Source organism: Chrysemys picta, chromosome 1 (genome assembly GCF_011386835.1).
Source record: "Chrysemys picta bellii isolate R12L10 chromosome 1, ASM1138683v2, whole genome shotgun sequence".
Taxonomy (NCBI): domain Eukaryota; kingdom Metazoa; phylum Chordata; order Testudines; family Emydidae; genus Chrysemys; species Chrysemys picta.
In genome coordinates this window covers 306229068-306254779 of record NC_088791.1, presented here as the reverse complement: position 1 = coordinate 306254779, position 25712 = coordinate 306229068, and the positions used below count along the sequence as shown (strand labels likewise).

Genomic DNA, 25712 nt, shown 5'->3' with positions numbered 1-25712 from the left:
AGTCATCTCTTGACTACCAGTCCCAGCTCTAATCGCTAAATGTATGACCTCCAGATTTTTTCCACATTTCCAGATAAGAAGTGCCCATAGCTTTTTTTTCTAGTTTTACCTTACTTTGTAACTATCTAAAAATGTAATAATGTAATTTTTGACAATTTCTACACACCCAATCTAAAACAGTAATAAACAAGCTAAGACTCCTGTAATGTAAAATATAATCTGAAACATGTTTTTTCAAATACATTTTAAAATGTGCTCTTACTTTTTAACTATTTGAAATCTCATGATGCTAATAATACTGTAAGATGTAATTTGTTACCAATTTAATAAAATTTAAAACCAGCAAAACTTTAAAAAGTAATGATATCAAACAAAATGGGCTTTCTCTTTTATATATGTGTTAAACCAAAGCCTAAGTTTCACTCATACCAGTAGGTAACTACAAAGCCATGTTTCCTTGTAAAATTAAAACACTATTTTTCAAAAGATCAGAAAAACCAGCATTATATTCAGTGCATGGAATATACACCATATTAAGCAGATCTTGCTGCTTTTCCAAAACAAGCTCTTCTTGGATCAGTGTAATATTATCTACTCTGATTAGGATAATAGAAGTTAGCAATCATAAATCACTGAGAAGGGAATAAGACTTAGCCTAGGGATGTGAGGATAAAGCATTGCTAGTCAAATCTGAACATTAGTGGTTGAATATGCTATTGCATTTCTGTTATTCAAGACAGAATTTCAGATGCATTCATTATAATCTTTCTTCTCAACAGGCCCACGCCAAAGTCTGGCATCTCTACAATGATCGTTTTCGTCCAACTCAAGGAGGCCAAGTGTCCATTGCCCTCAGCTCCCACTGGATAAAACCTCAAGCTATGACTGAACAAGACATACAAGAATGTCAAAAATCCCTTGACTTTGTGTTGGGCTGGTTTGCTAAACCCATATTTATTGATGGTGACTACCCTCAGAGCATGAAGAGTAACCTCTCATCTCTGCTGCCTGAATTCAGTGATGCAGAGAAGAAGTACATCAAGGGAACAGCTGACTTTTTTGCTCTTTCTTTTGGAGCAACACTGAGTTTCCAGCTCTTGGACTCTCAGATGAAATTCCATCAGTTGGAATCACTAAGCCTGAGGCAGCTCCTTTATTGGATAAGCCGTGAATATAACAAGCCCAAAATATTCATTGTGGAGAACAGCTGGTTTGTCTCTGGTAGCACCAAGCGAGATGATGCCAAGTATATTTATTATCTCAAGAAGTTCATTATGGAAACTTTAAAAGGTAGCTCTGTTGACAAATTAATATTATTCTCCTGACAAAACTTATGGAAAATATCCGACTAAAGCTCATTAAACAAATGCTCCAAAACTTAATTTTGGTCTTTAACATTTATCTAGACTTTCACTATGAAATGAGACTTCAAATCAGTTAGGTTCATTTTTATCAGTTGTTGACAAGTGCCTTTTAATGAGTGTGGTATGGATGGGATTTTGTTGGTCTGGTCCTGCTCTCTTTGAAGCCAATGGCAAAACTTCAATTGATTTCAGTAAGAGCAAGTGCACACCCTGTGTGAACATTGCTGTTTTTATAGTCATCAATGGGATTTGCTTGGAATCATTACAGGAAAACTCCAGTGATGAGTTTTAATATGTTAGCTGAAGTGTGTGTGTGTGTTTTCACACACACACACACACACACACACACACACACACACACACACACACACACACAGAGATCGGATAATAAAAATTTGGATAATCCAGAGAATGGGCAAAGAGCTTTCTTACCATTATTTTAAGATGCAGAGTTGCTTTTAAACTAGCTGACCCTTCCTGGAAAAGCATTAAAACATACCATCCTTCTTTATTTACAGCGTACACGAACTGTTACGTCTAGTAAAGAGATCCAGTTTCTAAAAATGCCAAAATGATAGTTTTAAGTTGCAATAACAGCAATACTATACTTTTTTTGAGTTGCTTGAGTTTATTATTTCTGCATTTTTAAAAACGGGTACTGTATTCTTTACTAGAAGTAACCGTTTGTGTACGCTGTAAATAAATAAGGAGGCTACATTTTAATGCTTTGTAATGATCCTGTGTGTGTTCTGGTTGTTTGCTTAATATGGAGAGCCAGATAATGAAGGCTCGGATATATGGGGCTCTCCTGTAGTTTTGCAGCCTGATTCTGTTCTTACAGCAGTGTAATTCTGTGGACTTCAGTGGAACTAAACCTGATTTACACTGGTCTGAGAATCAGGCCTTTGAAGTTTTAAATAAAATTCTTTTAACTAATTTTTTTTTTACCAATTGTTAACCTAGATTTAAAAAAATGACCCCCCCCAACTTACTTTATAACATTGACACATCCCATTTCTAATACTTCTTTAATGGCAAAGTACTGTAGATTCTTTCAGTCCGGCTTGTCAACAACAACTTATTGGGATGACTGTTCCCTGTTTCCTCCTTAATAATTATTTTTATTATACTGTACTTCTTATTACTACAAAACATGTTATAATTGGTTTATTTCTCTGTTATCTGCTTCAAGGGTTTTTAAAATAGTAGCCGAATTAAACTATTCATTCAGTTTAAATAGCTTTCATATTACAATGGAATTTTCCTTTAATGGTTTAGTGAAGATGATTTCCATTTGCCTCTCAACCGGGATAAAAGATCCTGGAATTGCTACATTTGTTTCAGCTGCTGTTCCAAACACCTCACTATTACAGCTAAACTAAAAATTGAATTAACATGCAAACCAATGTTGTATCTGAAGTCTGGGGGATAGTATATACCAGAGTTATTAATTATTGCATATACAATGTGTTAGAGGTGTGTGTGGAGTTATATGGAAACTACATAGTCATATTCTTGTTAACAAAAAGGTGTTATTTATTTATTCAATTTAATAAAATTATTGATATATATACATAGATCTGCACTCTGAGTGTGACTAGGGCTTACTGGCAACATATTAAATTATAGACTATATTTTCCCTTTCAATTTGCCACTCGGTCACCAAGAAGTTCATAATAAATAACAAGAACTACTATTATTTTGGAATGCCAAAAATTTGCTAAGCCCTTTACAGAAACAAGTAAAGATATGGTTCCTGCCCTGAAGATGGGGAGAAGTATGAAGGAAGATAAAAGTAATATCAATAAGTCATGTGGTTACTTGATAAGGCATGTGCACTACTTGATGGTTACATTGTATTTGAGACTTTTTTCCTGCTTCCAAATTTTTTTAACTCACTTCTCATAGAGAACATGGCACAAGTCAGCAAACTTTTAAGGAGGGATTTTAGGAGAATTTTTGGTGAGCCCGAAAAGCAATGTGGAAACTCTCCCTGCTGACTTGCAGCAGGAGTGTAATGCTAGTCTAAGAGAAATTTTTGCTGATGCTAGTTAATAATTTGAATCCATCCTGACTTTTACTCTCTCAGAACAGCAAGTGTTGTGTGAATGTGGAGGGCTTTTTTTTTTTTAAAAATCAATGTTTGCCAAACAGAAAAGAACTAATCTTTAGGGAAAGAAATATTCCAGTTTCTTTGCGAGTTTATCATGGCAAATTAAAGAGACGGCCGAATTAAATTCTTTTATAATTCCATTTGTTTAATTGGTTCAAACGGTGCTACATCAAGAATCAGTTTGGCCCCTCATATCTGATCGTAATGAGATACACTAATAAAACTAGGAAATATGAACACTTTGACATTTGATTGTGTAAAATGTTGGCAGTGTAACTAGGCTGGGTAATGTTAAGTTCAATAGGTATCCAATTTGTGTTTACATACGGTGGTGAGTGATAAAGCTAAATTGTGCTGGATACTGATATAGGCCTCAGTTTAACAAAGCACTTTAAAATGTGCTTAAATTCTTTGCTAAATAGGAATGGATTTAAGTATGTGCTTAAAATTAAACACACACTTAAGGGCTTTGTTGAATCGGGACCCTCTCTAAGAACATTTTGCTGATTCTAAGCGTTTAATATCTATAGAAATGCAAACCATTTGTAAACTTCAGATTAAATCACAGAGTGGAACTTGTCACAACAATAATAATGCTGGTACGACCCTTACATCTGTAACAGGCCTTCAACCTACTTTAGGGTTAATAAACGTCAGATATTTATTCCAGAAAATGGTATTCTCATAACAGATGTGAGGGGGTCTGTAAAATCAAATGACTAAAGTCTCATCAGCATTATCACTACCACCCGCATTGCCTGGATAGTTAATGCAAATCCCTAAGAACACCAAAAAGTTGTGTTAAATTTTTCATGATAATTTCTTCAGGGTAACTTTTTTGTTTCTATATAACTTCTTGGATGTAAACTGTAAGAGTTGGATCCAAAGCCCATTGAAGTCAATTGAAGGACTTCCACTGAATGGAATTTGAATCAAGCCTTAAGACATTTATTTATCTTACTACATTGTTCTAATGCTCAAATACTAGAATCGTTTTTTAAATGGTATACTCTATCTGGAAAAAATGAGCAATATGAGGTCATCTTGCTTTTTTTCCTCTCAGCCATCAGATATGATGAAGTTGATGTCTTTGGGTACACCGTTTGGTCCCTCATGGATGGCTTTGAATGGCATAGAGGATACAGCATTAGACGTGGATTATTTTATGTTGATTTTCAAAGCCATGACAAGAAGTTTTTGCCAAAGTCTTCAGCTTTGTTCTACCAAAAGCTAATCGAGAGAAATGGCTTCCCGCCTTTGCCTGAGAATCAACCCATAGATGGGAAGTTTCCCTGCGACTTTGCTTGGGGAATTGTTGATAACTACATTCAGGTAAGTCTGATGACAAAGTCAATAGATGCTCCAACCAAATTGTTCTTTAAGTATATAATAATTGTATTGTGTAAGTATTTAATCATTTTTACTTGGGTGATATAAGATCTGTTACCATAATGATGTAGTGGGAGCACCAATTTATTAAAGCTGCACATTTTACAGAATATCTTCCCAGCTTTCACCAGGCATCCTAAATGTGACCATGAAAGCGGATCCAAATTTAAATATCATAAATAACAGATTTTCTAAAAACAAACACCACATAAACAAAAAACAGAAAATGTGATCTAATGTCCATCTTCCTAGAACACTTATTATGTGTTTAGTTAACAAAAATACATCCTTTTTCAAATGCATTTTGGAAGATAATTATCTACTAAGTTCACCACTTCCATACAAAGATACTAATATATGAAAATGGCAAATATTGCAAGTGGCATTTTTATCTCCATAGTTTTAACAGCAGCATATTTGGTTGTTATGATCCAAATCTATTCCTTTTAATGGCAAGAAATTTGTTTAAATATACCCTTGTATTTGGAAATGTTAAAAGTCACGAAACCATCGTTACTCATGTTTTCTAAAAGCCATTCCTAATTAGAGCTGGGTGATTTTTTTTTTTTTCCCATTAGGAATTTTACAGAAAAATGCATTTTTCAGGGCTGTGAAACTATTTGCAAATCTGGGTCAGATTTGGTGAATAGTTTGCCCCCCATCTCCCCACCCCAAAAATGTAAAAAAATAAAATAAAAAAAGTTAAAATATTTTGGTTTAATCATATTGAATCATTTCATTTTAACTTTTTGTTTCAAAACGGAGTCTTGTTTTCAAATTTGCCCAATTAAAAAACCACACCTGAAAATGACCAAAACAAATTGAAAAAACAAAAATAAATTGTTTAAAGTCAACCTAAGAGGTTTTTGTGAGGGGTGAGGGGTGTCAGGGGGTTGGATTTTTTTTTTTTTATTATTTTGAAAAAATTTGTTTTGCTCTGAATTGAACCAGGCTCCATGATAGTTCTTTTTTTTTTTTTTTTTTGGTTAGCCCCCAAACTGAAAACTCTGTTGTTTGCTCGGTTCTGTTCCTAATGTGTTCATGTTTTCTGCATGTGCACTACAGCATCATTGTTATTATTGGTATTATGTGCTAAAAAAAAAGAAGCAGAAAGTGTACAGGAAAGTACCTCTGAATCAGGAATGGACAATTCTGCTGTGCTCCTCATTTGCCGGGCAGTGCAGTGTTGTGTCTGCCTCTGCTGCATCACTGCCCCCTTGTAGCAACCAATCTGAGACCCTCTTCTTAGTTTTCGGTTTTTTTCTCCAGCTAGATCTGTTAACTCTGACAACCCTTCACGATTAAAGCCTTCATTTCACATGCAAAAATTATAGACAGGTTGTGGTCTCTTTGAAAATATGACTGTATAATTCTCAGATACTGTTTGGTCTGTAGGGCTCCTGTAGCCACAATAAAGATGTAATGTAAAATTCAGCTCTCAGATTGGATCCAAGAGCAAAATTTTTAATTTAGATTTTCCACAAAGACAGAAATTTTCTGAAGGCTGGAGCAGGGATGCTGGAACAATTTTTATTGTGGGGGTGCTGAGAGCCATTGAACCAACTGTAAACCCTGTATATAATGGAAACCCCTTCAAGCCAGGGGGTGCAGCACCCCTAGTTCCAGCACCTATGAGCTGGAGCATAGGTTTGGGGGGTTTTTTAGTTTTGTTTCGTACCCTAAAAGTAAGCTCTAACTTCACACTATTGAGAAACATTGCAACCTCCTTATCTGATGCATTGATTTTTAAGAAAATTCAGCAATCATTGTCCTTCTTGTCCTAAATAAGTTGAGACTGGAAATGGCACTACTACCTTTGGGATCAATAACAGCTGTAAAGTTACTGAGTCTGTTAGTTCAAGACACTTAAAAGAACCCTTAAAACTCTGGATATTTTCACTTCAAAAGGATATTCAAACATTTTGTGCTGTAAGGCTGAGGTAGAATGATTTGTAGATGCATCATAGTGGAAAAACATTTCTGACAGCATTCCCACAGTATTAGTGGAAATGCATGCTTTAGTAATCTACAAGGGACAATTCTCCAGAAAAGCAATTTCCCTCTGACATGCTGTTTTTTATTGCTTTCCTCTGTAAGCACAACACTGACCTCTCCAGAGAAAACAGCAAGTGATCTGCAGCTGCTCTGCACAATCTACAGTCTCAGTTACAGGCTCAACAGTGGGTTTAGGTTGACCCTGCTTTTGAAACAAAAGGTCCGACAGGGAAACTTATGCTCAGAGGGTTAATTTAAGAAGAAAAATAGTGGACATAGGTAGATGTATATGTAGGAACTGTGTCTTATAGTTTGGGTCTTTCCTTTGAAGGTAAACTGACTAGAAATGTTGGTGTCACTAGGCATCACCCTAGGTAACTCGGGGGGTTGGAAGACCACGAGAGTCGATGAAGCCCCCGGCACTAGGCCAAAGTAAACCAAAGCCCCTCCATGTTAAACTTTACTAACCTCACAGGCCAGCAGCTGGGAAGTGGTAGTACTAAGGCCTGCATGCTTCTGGCTGAAAGGCAAGATAACAGATCAAAGGGAAAAGGACAAGATAACAGTTCAAAGAAGAGTTACTAACAAGCTAAACTTATAGCCGCCAAAATGACTTAACTGCTTAAATGTAACTGCTGTAGGAGAAGGGAGGGGGAAGGGGGGGGGAAAGGGAAGAGCTTAGCTAAAGTAAAGTATAAAAAGAGAAAAACTGCTTATGTTGGCGCGCTTGATTTGAGACATGCTGGTCTCCTAGTGCCTATTCAGAGCTCTTGAATAAACTTTGTCTGCTTCTCCACCCTGGTGTGTTCATTGGCGCGAAGCACACCGGGCAACGAACCCCGCTGTTGTCCCCTTGGGCCCTCTGTGCCGGCAACAGGAAGGAGAAAAAAATAATACACATAATAAAACCTTCTAAGAAACTCTTTCCCTCCCTTTAGAGTCCCTTTTATGATCATGGTATTTATTAAAAAATGAAGATGTGATGCTGTAAGACTCTCATTGATTTCAGTGGGTAATGCAGGTGTTCCCCAGCTCTCAGGCCCAAAAGATTTGTGGAAAATTTGCTTATTATTGGAGTGATGCACATTGGCATAACTCTGATATCAGACAAAAATATGACTCAGAAATCAACAGCATGCTATTTTAACCAATTTAATGTTGTAAAAGTGAAGGAACTTTTTAGTTCAATATGCTAGTGCAGTTAAAGGACATTTCTTTAGCAAGAAGCAAAATTCTTACCCGTCAATTGTATTGATGCTGAAAATGAGGCTCAGAGACACATTTCTCTTTTAGCACAGGTTCAAATAAGGAAACTGTTTAATTCTTCTTCATGTTTCATTTATTATTTATTTTGTTCCACCTTACAGGAAAAAGGAAGGCTTATTTATGGTAATGTATGGTGTACAAATAGCCCTAAAATATAGCCTTTTAATCTTTAAAGAAATTATTTTGAAAAATAAGTACAGACTTTGCTGTATTATCCTTCTCTGGATTTGCTTTTTTGTCCCTGAGCAGCCCCTGATTTATCTCACAGAACTGAGCATTGTGGGGAGAGTGTAAACAGAAGGCATACGCTAGTACATTGCTTTTTATAAAAGTCGGGTGAAGGTGCTACATATATTTGGCATTTTCTGGACCTCACAATATTAAGATGCATTCATTCATATGAGTCAGAGATGGCATCAGAGATGTATGAGGGAGATGCTAAAAGGGAAAATGTGTTCATCTTAGGAGGCAGCATCAATTAAAAGAAATATTCTACTTGTGATTATCTTTTAATAAACCTTGTCTGATGGTTATGAATTTTCTATGTAATCAGAACTGACAAATTGAATCTTGTGTGTTTCTTTTCCCTTCTTAGGTAGACACAACCCCCACCCAATTCCTTGACACTAATGTATACGTGTGGGATGTTCACCACACTAAGAAGCTTATTAAAGTTGATGGAGTTGCTACCCCAAAACGTAAGCGTCACTGTGTTGACTTTGCTGCCATCAGGCTCCAGATCTCGCTGCTGCAGGAAATGCATGTCACACATTTTCATTTTTCACTGAAATGGTCTTTGATTCTCCCTTTGGGTAACCTGTCTCAAATCAACCACACATTCTTGCACTATTATCAGTGTTTTGTTAGTGAACTTCTCAGAGTTAATATAACTCCTGTTGTAGCTTTATGGCAACCTATGGCTGACAACCAAGGGCTTCCTGTTGTGCTAGCCAAATATGGAGCCTGGGAGAACCCAGAGACTGTTCAAGCCTTTGTTGAGTATGCCAAGCTCTGCTTCAAAAGTCTGGGCCACCATGTCAAATTTTGGATTACAATGAATGAACCCTATGTGAGGAACCTGACATACTCTGCAGGGCATAATCTGTTGAAAGCCCATGCTAAAGCCTGGCACCTGTATGACAAAGAATTTAGAAGATCTCAGAAAGGTAAAATATCTATAGCTCTGCAAGCCGATTGGGTAGAGCCAGCCTGTCCTTTTTCCAAAAATGACCAAGAAGTTGCTGATCGAGTTCTAGAATTTGACATTGGCTGGCTTGCTGAGCCCATCTTTGGGAACGGTGACTATCCACATGTGATGAGAGAATGGCTTCACCAAAGAAACAGCATTGATTTATACAATTTCCACTTGCCTTATTTCTCTGAAGAAGAAAAGAAATTAATCCAAGGCTCATTTGATTTTTTTGCCTTAAGTCATTACACCACTATCCTTGTGGACTGGGAAAAAGAAGATGCACTGAAGTATGATCACTATCTTCAAGTTCAAATGATAAAAGACATCACATGGCTGAACTCCCCAAGCAGAGCCGCTGTGGTGCCCTGGGGACTGCGCAAAATGCTCAAGTGGGTTAAATCCAAGTATGGGGATGTCCCAGTTTATATTACAGCCAATGGAATTGATGATGATCAGAATATGGCTCAAGATAAACTGAGAGTATATTACATACAAAATTATATCAATGAAGCTTTAAAAGGTAAGGAATCCATGCAAAGTTTATACACTGAAAGTACTAGCATAAATTTTGGCATAGTGTATGATTGAAAAAAAATTAGCATCTAACAGCATCTAACATGTAGTTATGCTATACTTTTTTATTCTATGGTTCATAAATCAGTTGTTGTTTTTAAGCAGTAGGAAGTCAGATCTACTTCCACGTGTTCTTAATAAAGCAGAAGAGGAAAAAGCTATCTTTAAGTAACTGGTGTGGATAGCTTCAAAATCTGCTCATGAGATTCCTACCCTCCTCCCCATCCCTGGACTGCTCCTTTCATCATCTCTTTTGGTGCTTCTTCCTCTTCCCCCTCTCTGTTTGAGTACCACAGGCCTCAGTCACAGTTCCTTCCTTTTCTCCCTACACCTTATTCATTGATGATGTCCTCTCCTCACACCAATGCACCAGTCTACCTCTGCGTACTATTTCTGACCAGTGCTACATATCTGACCATCTCTCCAGCACATCATCTTGGGTGACCTGTCTCCAATTCAAGATAAGCATGGCCAAAACCAAACTCTTAATACTTTCTCTGTGGTTGCTGACAACACCATCATCCTGCCTGTCATTCATGCTTCCAACCTGGGGGTCACTTTTAATTCCTCCTCCTTCTCTCTGCCCATTTAGGCCATCACCAAGTCTTGCCACTACGTCTTTCACAATTTATAAAAATTCAGTCCGTCCTGTCTTTTCTGCTGGCTAAAACACTTGCGCATTCCCTTCTCTTCATGTGATTGTGTCATGTAGGGTATCACTCCCACTGTCCATCCAGAACACACATTATCTTTCCAGTCACAACACGCAGGCCCCATTTTCACATCTCTGCACTAGCTCCCCTTGCTCTCTGTATCAAGTTAAAACTTTTCCTTGCCATCAAGACTTTACACTTGCTTTCATACATCTACCCTAAGAGAGAAGTGGAGGCAGAAAACCTAACTGGCTTCAAGATTGAGCTTAAGTTTATGGAAGAGATGGTATGATGGGACTGCCTACAATAGCATGTGGCCCATCAATGACTGCCAGTAGCAAAAATCCTCAACGGACGGAGATGGGACACTAGATTGGGAGCAGATATTGCTTTCCCAGGTATCTGCTTGGTGGGTCTTGCCCACATTCTCAGGGTCTTAATTGATTGCCATATTTGGGAATTTCCTCCCCCTCCCGCCCCCTCAGTCAGATTGGCAGAGATCCTCGGGGGGTTTCGCCTTCCTCTGAAGTATGGGGTATGGGTCATGTGCAGGTTTAAACTAGTGTAAATGGTGATTTCTCTGTGGTTTGAAGTCTTTAAACCATGATTTGAGGACTTCAGTCACTAAGTCAGAGGTTCTGGCTCTATTACAGGAGTGGGTGGGTGAGATTCTGTGGCCTGCAATGTGCAGGAGATCAGACTAGATGACTATGATGGTCCCTTCTGGCATTAAAGTCTATGAGTCTCATGTTTTCTTCCACACTGTCCATACACTTGAAATGAGCTCATGGGGTATGTTTGCACTACAGTAGGAGGTGTGATTGCACCATGTTTAGACATACCTGAGTTAGCTTTTAATGTAGCTAGTGTGTGTACTAGCTGCAGTGAATCCACAGCATCATGGGCTGTAGGAGCCTACCTGGGACCCTGGGTACTTATTTGGACAGCTAGACCGCACTGAAGTCCATGCTGATTGCAGTGTAGACATTCCCTTATTTTTCCCTCATTCAAATCCCTCCAAAACTCTTGTTGCTTCCACGAGGTAGGGACCAGATTTTTAAAGGTATTTAGGTGCCTACTGGGATTTTTAAAAGCATCTACGCACCTAATAAATTGACAGGGCTAAATTTAGCATGATTGAATGGGCTTGATGATAGAAATCAATCCAGAAACTAGTCATCTATCTACTAAGCATTTTTTTAGCTAAATTACTGCCTCTGTATCTCAGGGTGGATAAGATACATCTCATGATCCAAATTCAGCCCATAGATTTCTAATAGGCAGTCTGTGACTAACCTCATTTTAAATAAGAAGGTGTGGTCTGTGAAGAAGCATGACTCAAAATAGATTGCATAAGGGGATTTGTAGGGTCTGTTGGCCATTCCTACGTATCAATAGTGAGGGAGACTGCATTTTCTCCCTTTCTATGCACCATGGGTTCTGGTTCCTAGGAAGCTGCCAAATTGGCCTTCGGTTTGATCTTGCTGTATCAACTAGAAAAGAATATTATTGCTGTTGATCTGAGTAAAAAGCAAAATATTTTTTATTTCAGATACAGTATTCTAAAATATCTGCTATAGGTAAAGTAACCAAATTAATCAGACAATCGCAGTTTTCAGGAATAGCTTTTTCCTCTCTCAGCTAAATTAAATACTGCTCCATTTGTCCTGCTCTTTTATATGTTGTTCAAAGTTGCCCCACCACAACTAAACCTTTACTATTTCCAGTGAATTCCTTGACCCCTGCCAGCCTCCTATGTCAGAGGCTTGCCACTGTAAATGGGCAAGCACCTCCTGGTGATCACTGAAGGACACGGCTGTATTTGTGTTTGGAAGGAGTGACACAGTGCAGCCTGTGAACAGCACATCAGGATGGAGAATACTCTCATACAGGCAGCACAAAACATAACAAATATTGCACCAGATCATGCCTCCAAGAACTACATGCCTGTGGTATTTCCAGTGATTTTATTTCCCTTAGACAGATGAGATGTGGTGGTGTGGTTGCTGCATTATATGGGTTTCTAGGTTGTATGTTCCCCCTTGCAGAGTTATGTGGAGATACAGCAAGCATCACATGAGGCATGAGAGGTTTGTACTCAAGTTCCACCTTCTCTGGAAGTAGGATGTCAAAGGTGGGGAAGCAGCGGTGTGCAGGTCATAGCTTATGTGACTCATAGGTTATGAGCTGCAGCCAGCTGCTTCCCTGCCTTTGAGATCCATCACCATTGGGATGCAAAATGCAGAGTGGGAGCCACATGCTGGGTATAGGGAAGCTGCCAAGCAAATTCCCCATTGGATGGTAGGAGGTCAGGGGTGCTGGAACCAGGGACAAGGGGGCCAGAGGCAGATTAGGGGTTTATGGGGCCTGCAGTCTGCAATACGCCCCCTACTACCAGGGAGCAGGCTCGAGGCGCGGGCACTTGCCCCACTCCGCCCGCCAGGCCCCATCATTTTAAAAGCCCTTAGGGCCAGCAACCGGGGGGGGGGGGGTGAGCCGTGCGGGTAGAGATGAGCAAGTGGGGTGGGACAGGGGGGCAAGAGATGGCGGGAGGGCAGAGACTGAGGGTAAGGGGCGGCATGGGGGGCTCGGGGTAAGAGGCGTAGCATCGCATGCTGCTCTGGGGGCTTGAGCGGTGGCAGCAGCAGCACGCATTGGTAGAGCCCTTTTGTATCCGCATCCGATCCAATATCTGCAAAAATGGTCCATGGATATGTAGCGGATATCCGTGGATTTGCAGAGCTCTGCTTACTTATATCCAAGAGTGGGAATACATCAACCCAATTCTCAGTAATCTTTCTTGGCTTGCTTTCCGTTTCAGAATTCAGGACAAGGTTTCCTCATCAATTTATCCACAGTCTTCTTTCACTTATTATTTGAATATTAGCCTCTTTGTTTTCTCCAGCCGTCCCCTACTTTTCTTATATAGTAGAATGTTTGTGATTTCCCTTGCACCCCATAGCTCTTTGTATTGAACAGTAAATTCTGTCCTATACTGTTTCCACCATCTAGAACAGATTTCTGCCTTTTTGTGGCTCTGATTTCAAATCCCAAATCTTCCCCCTGGCCAATTTACACCTAACTAGAGTGCAGAAAAGTTGCACCTAGATCCCAAAGTTTGTGGGGTGTTGGGATTTGCATGTTTGATATGGCCCATTATAGGGATAGAATGCAGATGCAAAATATGAGTCTGGAATCAAATTTAGATCCAGACTGAATTTTTCTCAAAGTACTCGAGTATTTAAATCAAGGATTTAGCCCTCTGAAATAATTAAGACAAATCCTGCTTTCTGCACAGTGCCGTAACAAGGGCGAGGCGAGTGGGGGGGGGGGGGAAGGAGCAGAGAGTCCCTGTCTCTCCCCTGCAGCAACTGCTGCTACAGGGTCCTAGCGCCCCCCACCTCGACTGCCAGGGCAGACTGACTCTGAGCCTGCCCTTCCCCCTCAGACCCTTTCATTTTCCAATGGGACCCTCCAGCAGCACACCCGCCCCGCCCCCAGTGACCACTCCTGCCCCATGCTGGGCAAGGAGGCAGCCCCATCCCTCACCCCCAGTGAGGCTACAGTCAGGGGCAACAGCAGGGGAGGAGGCGCAGGCAGCGCACCCTGGCATCCACCATGGGGGCGGCGAGGAAGATTCCTGGACCTGAGAGGGACTCTAGGAGCACATACAGTGACAGTGGTGGGGGTGAGTGTGCTGCTGGGGGGGCAGGAAAGTGGGACTTCTCCCCCAGAGCTTGCTGCTGCCAGCAGGGAAGGGGGCTGGGGGGAGTCCTCCTCTCTGCCCCCTGTCCCGGAGCAGCCTGCCTGCACCCCAAACTCATCCCCAGCCCTGCTCCACCCCAGAGCCCACACCCCCAGTCAGAGCTTTCACCCCCCACTGCACCCTTAACACTCTGCCCAAGCCCTGAGCCCCTCCAGCACCCCAAACATCTCATCCCCAGTCCCAGCCAGAACCCTCACCCCCCCACACCCCGACCCTCTTCCCGAGCCCTGAGCCCCTCCAGCACCCCAAATCTCCCATTCCCAGCTCCAGACAGAGCCCTCACCCCTACTCTTGCCCTGAGCCCCTCCCACACTCCAAACACCTCATCTGCAGCCACAACCCACAGCCCTCACCCCTGCACCCCTCCCATCCCCAAACTCCCTCCCAGAGCCTGCACCCCAATCCCCTGCCCCAGCCTAGGGCCTGCACACTAGACCTCCTCCCTCACCCAAACTCCCTCCCAGAGCCTTGGGCGGGTGGGCAGAGTTTGGGTGGGGGCGGATTCTGGGCACCACCAAAATTTCTACAAACCTGCCACCCCTGATCCTGCCCTGCAAACCTGAACTCCCAGCATTCTCAGGACACATGCTGATTCCTAGTGGCCACTGCTGATATCCAGCATCTCCCTCCTCTCTTAACCTGTGAGTTCCTCTCTGGATTGGAACTGGACTGGAACCAAAGACCATCTTGGAAGCAACATTACCAGCCCAAGCAGTCAAAAATTATGAGTTAGACCCCCCAAAATCACAGGCTCTACCGCTGCTGCTTCATTCATTCTTTGGCAGCAGGCCCTTCCTTCCGAGAGGGACTGAGGGACCCACCGCCGAATTGCCACCAAAGAGCCGGCCCTGGGGGAGGGCGCAATTTTATATTCTTGCCTCGGGTGCAAAAATGCCTAGTTACAGCTCTGTTTCTGCATCACTCAGAAAATCCACTCTCAGATGTCCATTAGATGTAATAGAGCACATTTATGTCTGGTGTCAGTGAAGTCAACAGAGATAGGTTCTTCTTTGATGGTCCCTATGTGTATTCCACAAGTGGATATGCATGCACAGTCTGCGCCTGAGTCTGGACTTCTTTTGCAAGCAGTGTCCATTGGTCCACACATGCACTGTAGCTCTCCTCATGCTCCGAACTGAGGGCATAACGGGTGGTGCAGGCTGATGCCTCTTCACTTCCTTCTTACTGCTGCATAGTCTGAGTCAGAATCCTCGGTGTCCTCAGCGCCTTTCTGCTGCATCATTGCTGTAAATATATTGTAAGTAGTTTGTTTTAGTATTTTTCTGGTATCGTGTAGTTAGATTGTTGTTTTCCCCTTTCTTGTTCCCACCTTGGGGGAATTTTTCTCCCCAGAGAAGGCTGAGATTATGCCCAAGGGTCAAGAACTGTGTTTCCTGCCCTCACTCCTTTGCTGTGAGTGATGAAGATCAACACTGCTTCTACTGCCAGGGTGAGGCTCACATCTAAGCCAAGAGCTGTATCTGCCGCTCCTTTCCCCCAGAAGTTATAAGATTCAGGGACTGAGGTTTGATGGAGAAGACAATGAGATTCCAATCAGATTTGGCCGCAGACCACCCCCCAAGTATATCAACCTTATCAAGCTGGCAGCACCCCTCTGAGCTTGAGCTCAGGAATGGAAGCTATATCTTTTAAGCCTAAAGGGAAGGTTTCCCATGACAGTAGGGGCATTCTCATAAGCATAGGGACAAACCATCTTCATTGAAGCCTGCCCTGAAGAGAAAGGATCCTTCTCCAACCCCATCAAAGTTGGGAGAGCCTGCACACACAGGTGCTAAGAACTTAGGCCTGAATAAATTTCCTCAGCAAGAGAAAGTGATGTGCAAGACTACAGACCTTCCGGTTCTGGCACCAGTTCTGATGGCTAAGGCTAAAGACAAACAGCCTCTGGTGCTCCCATCCATATCTAGAGCTGACATGGTGCCTATAGCAACACAGTCCCTGATGGATCTGACTTCCACTGTGACCAGGGAAGCTTTGGATCCGACGGCTCCACCAATGGACTCTCCCCATACCCACGGTGATCTGAGACCTACATCTTCCTGGAGGATATTTTTGCTCTCCCCATCCTTATTCACCCCTCCTAACAGGACCATTTCTGTTCCTGGACATTCTTCCTCCAGAGGAAGAGGCTACCCCAAGGATGCAGTGTTGTTCTCCCATCCTGCTTGCCAGCCTAGTTATGTAGCCATCAGTACTGTTGGTTCTGCCAGTAGTCCAGGATCCGGCCTTTTTTTCTGATGAGTTTGAAGCTCCTCAGGAGTCTCTGTGGTACCAGGTAGAGGTGGCCCTGGACAGCAGTTGTAGAAGATCAGGGTCCTGGCCAGATATGACTGGCTATGGGACCAGTGGTACCTTATGCCATGGGGTCCTACCCTGCCAGTTGATCCCATCTACTGGCACTATTGGGGGCCCTAGGACACCTACCATAGACCCATGGGATTCAGTACATGAGCCATATTTACCATTGCCCCGCCAACACCAACCGGCCCCATCGCAGTATTTGGTAGAAGGCCAGATCCGCCGGTTCTGACAATTCTAGGGGTGATTTCATAGTCTTCACTGGATGAGGCAGTGACTTCATTATTTCATAGTCTTCACTGGATGAGACAGTGACTTCATTTTCTCCATCTCTGCCTGATGACTTCAGGCAACATCAGTAGCTCATGCACAGGATGGCTTCCAAGCTGCAGATAAAGCTTGAGGAAGTTCAGTGGCCTCACACAGATGGCTGGACATTTTGCAGCCTTCTGGTCCCATTTGGGTGGCCCTCCCAATCAACGAAGCCATTATAGACCCAGGAAAGATGGCATGGCACCCTCCTACCTCTTGATCTCCCATCTCAGAAAGGACTTTGTTCAGTCCAAAAGGGGAGAGTTTTTATTCTCACACCCATTGCCTAAGCTACCAAGTGGCTACCAAGAGATCCAGGCAGCAAGGACCAATGGCTACTCCCTCTGATAAGATTCAGAAGTAGCTTGATCTTCTGGGAAGAAAAATCCTCTCTTCCACCTCCCTCCCGTTCAGGATCTCAAACTATCAGGCCCTCATAGCCAAATATGGTTTTACCCAATTATGCTGTTTCTAAATTTCAAGGACAAGGTGCCGGAAAAGGATAGAGCCCACTTTCAGGCCTTAATTGACGAGGGCAAATTGGTGGCCAGAACTTCCCTCCAGGTCATGGTGAATTCTGCGGACATTGCCTCCAGAGGTTGTTATGGGGAGAGACTTGTGGTTTTCCTAGTGAGATGCGGAGTATCATCCCGGATCTGCCCTTTGATAGGATCAGTCTGTTCCACAAGAAGACCGATGAATCTCTCCACTCCCTCAAGGACTTTAGAACAATTCTTTGCTCACTAGGATCTATACCCCAACCCCCAAGAGAAAACATCACAGACAGAGTATAGGGTGTGACTGCCTCCTCAGCCCTGTTCGCATCAATGTCCTCAGGAACCGCCATGTAAAAGACAGAAGGTTTATCATCCCAGGAATGCAGCCCCTGCAGCATCTACCACTGCATCTTACTCTGACCCTCAGCCAAAGAGCTTCTTTGAATAGGACTGTCAAGACCTCCTTCCCTTTACTGATGCCACATCATTGCCCTCTTCAGATTTTTGGAGGCTGCCTTACTCAATTTGTCTGCAACCGGAAGGCCCTAACTGCCGACAAATGGGTACTGGAAGTTATTCACAGCAGCTACCTGATTGAGTTTCTGGCAACTCCTATCCACAAACCTCCTCCTGGTTCCTTTTCAGGGGGAACGAGATCCCTCCCTCTTGGTATAGAGGCAGCCAACCTCTGGAATAGGTGCATCAGCCATCATAAACCCTTTCAGCAGTACACTTACCGGGGTGCAGAACTCACCAGTTCTCACCCTAGTGAACAGTCTCACCAGACATTTTTCCATGAATCACAAATGAAAGTTTCACAATTCTGTTCTCAACAAGGTCTTCACTCAATGGGAAATGCTGTCCTGCAATCTTTTTGTCTCACAGGTGATCGAGAAACTTCCCCTAGGCAAGTGCTCAATGGGAGACAATGAGCTGCTATCACAGAAGGATCACCTGAGATATGCCTTACCTCCCGTTCCTTTAATACCACAGGTTCTATAGAAAATCCATCAAGACAGGGCTCAAGTCATCCTTATAGTGCCCATCTGGCTGAGACACTGGTTTACGCAGGGGCATGAACAGTAATTTAAATTTGACTGTTTTTGGAGGAACACGTTCTGTGCTGCCTTTTATGCCCTTGGTTCGGTGCATGCGGAGAGCTACGGTGCAGGTGCAGACCAACAAACACTGCTTGGTCCAGGCATCTTGAGATACCACCAGTTACAGGTAAGTAACCTCCATTTGCACCAGCCATGAATCTAAGCAAATATACTTTCTTTTCAGTTTTTTTCCTTAGGACTGAAACTGGGTTAGATGTCAGTTTTGTGCCTGCAATGTTTATAGCAGGTTCTGAATGATGTATGCAATTTTGCATAGCTTACATCTTCAACTGCAGTGAAATAACACACAGGTGTATGAGCCAGAAAAAATAGCACAGGGAAATATTTTCCCTTTACATTTTGTGTGTATGGGGATAAAAATAAACATTGCCTTTGGAGAGCAGTATGATCTAGTGGACTTGTAGCCAGGAATTCCTGACTCCTTATCACAGTTCTCATACTCTGTGTGACTTGGGCAAGTCCTTTAACCTCTCTGTCTTACTATCACCATTTTACTGATGGAGAAACTGAAACAAAAAAGCTTACTTCTGTCCCGCACAAAGATTTGGATGGAGGAGCTTAGTTATTTATTTAGATTTATTTACAAAATTAATAAGCACTTGTCTTCCACTCTAACTATGTAATGTTGCAAACACAGTTAAATTAGTTATCCAAAAAGACCAGTTTTAAATAATGCCTCATGTCTCCCAATATAATGTTTTAACATCACCTTGAAATAAAAATAATTTGCACAGTGCTGTACGTATAAGCCATACTGTGCAGTGGGAGACATCTGCCAAAAAGCTGCATGTTGCCGACCTTTAAAAGCTTTGGTGTAGAGCTTCAAAGGTATTAAGGTGTCTAACTCCTTTTGAATACAACGGGAGTTAAGTGCCTAAATACTTTTGAGACTCTGGGCCTTCCAACCTACAAGTACTTGGATAGTACAGAACTTTACAACAAAGAAAAAGAGTAGCTTTTGGTCATTCTAGTGTAATGTGTGAAGGAACCACGAGTTGTGGCAGATAATATCTTTGAATGCCCGTAAATAAAGTGATATATAAAAATACACTCTCAGATACCAATATTTGCTGTTGGATGTTCCCTACCTGTGCTAAGGGGCAATTTACCGCCAGCGTTACACACCAGCCTTACTAATTGCCTCACCTCAGTCTGACTCTCCTTGCCAACTGCACGGCCTGCTGCCAAGAAGCCTGTACCTTTCAGTAAGAGCCTTCTCCTGCAAACACTTGTGCACATGCATAACTTTACTTATGTGAGTTGAAGATACACTGTGAGATGATGTCAGCTGAATAGTCCATGTTTGACAGGTCCTGATTCAGCAAGGTACTTAAGCACATGCCTAACTTGACTTCAGTGGGTCTGCTCATGTGTTTAAAGCTAGACTTGTGCTTAAGTACCTTTCTGACTCAGTTAATGACTCAGGTCACCTCAGTCCAAAATCACAGGGCAATTTGAGGAGATGGGGTTGATACACATAGCATGTCCTGGAATGATTTCTGATGTGATGGAGCAGGATTTACCAATTGAGGAAGGTTACATTGACTATTCCAACTCCACCCTTCCCCCCATGTTGGTGTGTATGCTCTCCTGGTGCCACGGACAGGAATGGTTCATGTGACTCTCCCCTTTTGCCATTTGGAAGCACTGTGTAAAGAGCTTGGTTGTGTTCACCATATTTATCTTCACTGCTGGGGGCATGGGTAAGCAGAGAAAATTTAAAAAATCCCACCCCCCAAACAACATATCATGCAGAAAATTATGAAAACTGCTTTTGTCATGCCTTTAAAAAGGTAATTTCACTGGCTGCATTCTGTGATAGATTCCATGCCCCTAGGTCTCACTCCCTTGAATGAAGATGTATTCATTGACCACACAAGTTATATGTTATACTATAAGTTTATGTCTGTGCATGGGTATACTACTGTTTGTTTGTTTGATACAAACAGATCCATACCTGCATTAATAGGCTAACCCTTACCCCAGAGTTACCATATATATTTTAATTAAAAGGAAAAACTGTGTGGTAATCACAGATCATGCTGTATGGTAATTGTCATCCAATGCTCACTTTTTAATGATAACCTCGTAATATATGTATGCATATCTATCTTCTCTCCCTTCAGATCTAGGTTTGACTCTGATCTTCCTCAGCAACATACAGTAGCACACAGCATTGTTCTTAAATACATTAATAACTGATTTATTTTCCTTTCCCCTCCCCTTTGTTTTCTTTTGCAGCATATACCCTGGATAATGTCAATCTACGGGGATATTTTGTCTATTCTTTTAATGACAGGACTGCTCCCAAATATGGCCTCTATCGTTACATTGCTAATCAGTATGAGCCGAAGCCTTCCATGAAACATTACAGAGGAATAATTGACAATAATGGTTTTCCCAGTTCAGAAACTCCTGATAGACTGTGCCCAGAAATGCTTGTCTTGTGCCCTGAATGCAACCTTTTCCAAACCAGAAAATCTTTATTAGCTTTTATATCTTTTATATTTTTTGCTTTTATTTGTACTGTATTCTTCATTATTTACTACTCTAGGAGGGTTGAAAGAAGGTATAAATAGTGCTGCCCCTTCGCATCCAGCACTCGCTACGCCTTCATCTGCATTCCCTTGGGAATTCTGAAATAATGGCACACAAGGTTGTAATCACTTCAATACTAGGGAACCATTTGCACTTTATAATACTGTGAAGCACTGAAGTTGAAAATGGATTGTGAACATAGGGCCCTGAAATCCTTCTCTGTGTTTTAATACTTCTGGTTTATGACAGATCCTTGATTGTTGTCATCAAATTTATCTCAGAACTTTGATTGAGGCCCTTTATTTGGGCAGGTTTTTTTCCACTCGGGTAAGGGTATTTTTAAAAAAGGCCTACAATTAGCCTGATGGTGAAGACACAAACAAAGATATTAACTTAGATGTATATTGAGTTCGGTTTTATTTTAAGACATATAGTAGTGGAAAACTACAAATGTGGAGTTCTCAGGGTGAAAGATTGATGAGAAACAAAAGAAACCATCTCCCCAAACCAGGTGTTATGGCACCTCATACAAAACAAACACATGATTTAAATGATCAGGAAAGTAGAGACTCAACAACTGTATGCACCAAAAGGGAAAGGAGAGTCTTCTTGCTAAATCAGAGGACAGGGAGTGAAGAGATTGGGAATTTTTTCCCTGCTGTGCTGGTGACTTTGGGTAAATCACTTAACTGCAAAGCAGGCTGCTGGTCCCACACACACTCCCTACCTGCTCTGTCCCTATTGGTGCTGTCACCCTGCCAGTCTACTGCCCTGGCTCCATGCTGTGGAGCGTGACCTAGCTCCACCTTGCTGTGTCTAACCTGACAAATCCATCGGGAAACAGCAGCAAGGGGAATTGACTCCTGTTTGGAGGGCAGTAAAGGTGGTTCCTGGCAAAGGGTAGGCAGTGTTTAATTTATGCCAGGGCTTGCCAGGGCTGAGCCCCGGCACCTCTGGGCTTGGCAGTTCCTAGCCCCAGCACCTCTGGGCTCGCTGTGTCAGTTATGAAAATAAAAAAATTGCTTGAACCCTGACACCTAATTGCTTGAGCTCCGGCACCTCTTCCATTACAAATTAAGCCCTCGGGGGTAGGGTCCAGGCCTTGGAGATGTGGGATAGTTAAAGAGGATTAAAGGGTCTTATTTTGTTTGGTGAGGGGGGAGAGTAGTAATTGTGAAGGATCTGGGGTGCTCCCAGTTGACAAATGGGAGAACTGCACTGACCTTTGCCGTGCTTGATAGCAGGAAACTGTATGTCTTATGGAGGTGCAGAGGGCAAATACAGCGTGGACCCATACCACCACCTAGTAACCAGAACCTTTTCCTCCTCCTTGTGCACCTTCCCCCAACAATTAAAAAACAAAACAGGCAATTAACCATTTCCCAGGTTCCCATTGGTTAGCAAACTGTGGAATGATTTGAGGAAGGGCTTTGAGTTTGAATTATGTTGGGTCTGGAGGCTTTAAGCCTTTAAATTTCACACCTCTACCCAGGCAACCTGCTGCCTTGTTTGCCAAGAATTTAAGTATTGCACCCCTTGCTTTTGAAACTCACTTATTTATTCTCTAAGAGCTTGACCCAACTCCCATTAGAGTCTTTTCCATGGATTGTAATGGGAATTGGATCAGGCCTTGATAGCACTCAGATCCAGAAATACCATTGAAAGTCTGAACGACTTTCCCTTCTCTCTCAATGGAATAAATTAGCAAAAAAAGCAACACTGTTTATTAATAGAATCAGTATATTAGGAGCCCATTCTGCATAATGCAGAACAGTGATTGTTTTCTCTATCTCCGTGCTTGCATTGTCTTCAGATGCATTTATGCTTCTATTTCCATATTGCCACGTGAGTTATGTTAATCACAGGAGAGGATTTTTTAATCTAATATGCTCTGTGTCAATTATAAGTAGTTTATCTAGCAGAAGCTGATGTTGCTGTATTGAATGTGAATGTTTATCTACTGTAAATTGAAATTTATTTGTGAAACATGCCTACTTTCATTTGCAAACTAAATTACATTTCTTTCCTATTTAGGTTATGTAGCGAAATAGAAAATGATTATTGTTCAGTCATAGTGATTAATATGTTTGTATTTTAGTTTCAGACTTACAAGAGTCTCCATTTGCACTATATATATATATATATTGCTATGAGGATTCAGGTGACAAATTCGGGGTAGGTGATAAAGTATAGAAAATGTATATTAGCCTGGAAAGGTTTGCTGAAGGAGAATATATTTTCAAACTTTACTGTGTGTCATTTCTACGTTTAACTGCTGCCATATGGTGCTACATGGACTGTAATACAAAAAGACAGTTCTTAATGAATACATGGAGAGCTATATAGATTTCTCCATGTCATTGTAAAGAGTCACCTATTTACATATTTAATGTATAGCTTACTTCATGGTGTCAGGTGGAAAACTCAACTGATGGTGAAAAGGACAATATTTAATATATACATGGCCAAATATATCTACGTGCTAGTTTTCCTTGCTATAACTATGCTAGAATCATAAATACTGGGCCTGATTTTTAGAGTAGGTGAGCATGTGCAGCTCTCACTGACTGCATTGTCTGTGTGCATGTGCTGAGCACCTCTGAAAATCCTAACCCAAACCAAGTATTTTATATTCCTACGCTCTTCCCCACTGGTTGGCTATTTAAATGTGTATTTAACATGCGACTATTTCACTACCTAGGAATGATCAATGCATTACTATCTTGAGCTAGTCATTTGTAAAGCCACATTTTGAAATGTTGGGGGCAGTGGGAGACCTGAAGCGAGAATGCATGAAACCTGCATGCACATCGAGGGGGATGTAAATAGAGCAGCAAAAAGATGGCAGGGGACATGTCTGTTCCATTTATCTGCATCAGTGATTGCACCAATGGTGCAATAACTGCAACAACTTGTAATAACACCTGCACCATAAAAAAAACAACAACCTATTTCCTAAACTGCATTTATACAGAGCAAGACACTCAGGATGGACCAGACATAGTAAGAATGTATAAAGTCTTCTCACAAGTAGTAATAGGATAAATGTGTTTGGTGTGGACTGGACTAAGTATAGGATTGTTTAGAGTTCCATGGTTAGGTTGGCATTTTGCCAGATGATCCTGCTGTGCCATTTTAAAAATCACCATAGTGAAAATTTCCACCTCTGAAATCAGTAGAGGCCGAGCACCATTAAAACAAATTAATTGATCAAGTATCTGCAACCATTGCAGGTTCTTCCGATACTTAGATTAGGTAATACTGTAGTCAGTGAGCGCTAAATGTTGAGTTTTCAAATGGTGCTTACTGACTAGCTAGTGTAAGTAAATCAGGGATTCATTACAGTGACGTAAGAGAAACATTATCCCATACAATAATGCTGCCGGCACCTGTAGAAATAATACAGCCTTTTGTGCTCTACTTTCGAAACTGACTTTAAATATCACTGAAGAACACTGACCTCATGGATTCAATATAAATATATGCAGAAATATTTCCCACAATATCCTATCTACTTCAGTACCATGTGCAGGCTGTTTTAAAACTGAACAATCTCTTTTTAATAAGACAGGAGTGTCCAAAGGAAAGTTTTTGGCCAAATAACACCTTGCGCTTATAAAGTGCTTTACCTTTTCAGAACACTGTACAAATCTGAGTGAATTAATTCTGCATCTTTAACATGGCGCGGTGGCCCAAGCAAACTACAGGTTGATTTGCTCGAGCACATGCCAGGGTATAGATTCAGCAGTCTCCTTCATTTTATGGACATTAGGCGCAGTTCTCAGACTCCTTGAGAGTTGCCAAACTGGCCCTTCAATGGTCCAAGATTGGACACCACTCCCCTAAGGCTTGCGTAACATTTGCACTGTGCTCCTGCAGACTGATTCAGCTCCTCCTCAGTAATCAGGGTGTGGTACAGATGGCATTTTTTCGCTTTCAGTATTTATTTGTAAATGGTGATTTAACACTCTTCTGTGAAGAGAGCATCGATAGTAGCTTGTGCCATGACTGGACAGCAACCAGATTTTAATTTTTAAACAACAGAACACAATTATAAAAATAGAGTGAGATCTAAACATAGCATAATTTAGTTTTGAAAATTAACAAGCTTTTGCATCTGAGATAGTTGGTGTTAATAGGCGGTGTGAAATGCATATGCTCATGTTGTTTTTAACTATGCTAATGGAATGTACATTATTGCCAATTTACTGAAAGTTGCAGCTCTAACACTGTTGTAAAATATGAAATTATATTTTGATTCAAAATATTTTTGTGATACAGGTGGAAATCTGCTGTTTTTATTTCCTGGGGCAGGCTGTAAAGAATGAATGCTAATAGAAAGTATTTGCAAAACGTATGCAGTATATGTTGTATTTATGTTGTTGCTATTATTGGAGTTTCTCAACACCCTAGGGTGACAATAGCATTCCCAGTGTACCACATCTCAGAGGCAAGCACTGTAGGTGCTTCAGCAGCGAGGCCTTGTAGGAAGTAGACCTGGTGAGTCCCAGTAACCACTCAAACTCATGGCTAAGGGAAAGGTTTTTACTAAGGATGGCAGGAAAGGGACAGGTTGCAGATACCCTAGGTACAGAGGCTTCAACAATTGCAGT

General features: G+C 41.6%; 1 protein-coding gene across 1 annotated transcript in view; it reads left to right on the top strand.

The window, feature by feature from the left end:
* KL (klotho) overlaps nt 1-25364 on the top strand; it is a 56189-nt gene extending 30825 nt beyond the window's left edge. The window contains exons 2-5 of the mRNA XM_008168902.4: nt 780-1290; nt 4542-4810; nt 8724-9840; nt 20803-25364. Coding sequence (XP_008167124.1) covers nt 780-1290; nt 4542-4810; nt 8724-9840; nt 20803-21140 — 2235 coding nt within the window. The 3' untranslated portion in view covers nt 21141-25364. The remainder of the gene's footprint in view (nt 1-779; nt 1291-4541; nt 4811-8723; nt 9841-20802) is intronic.
* Nucleotides 25365-25712: the final 348 nt, after the last annotated feature.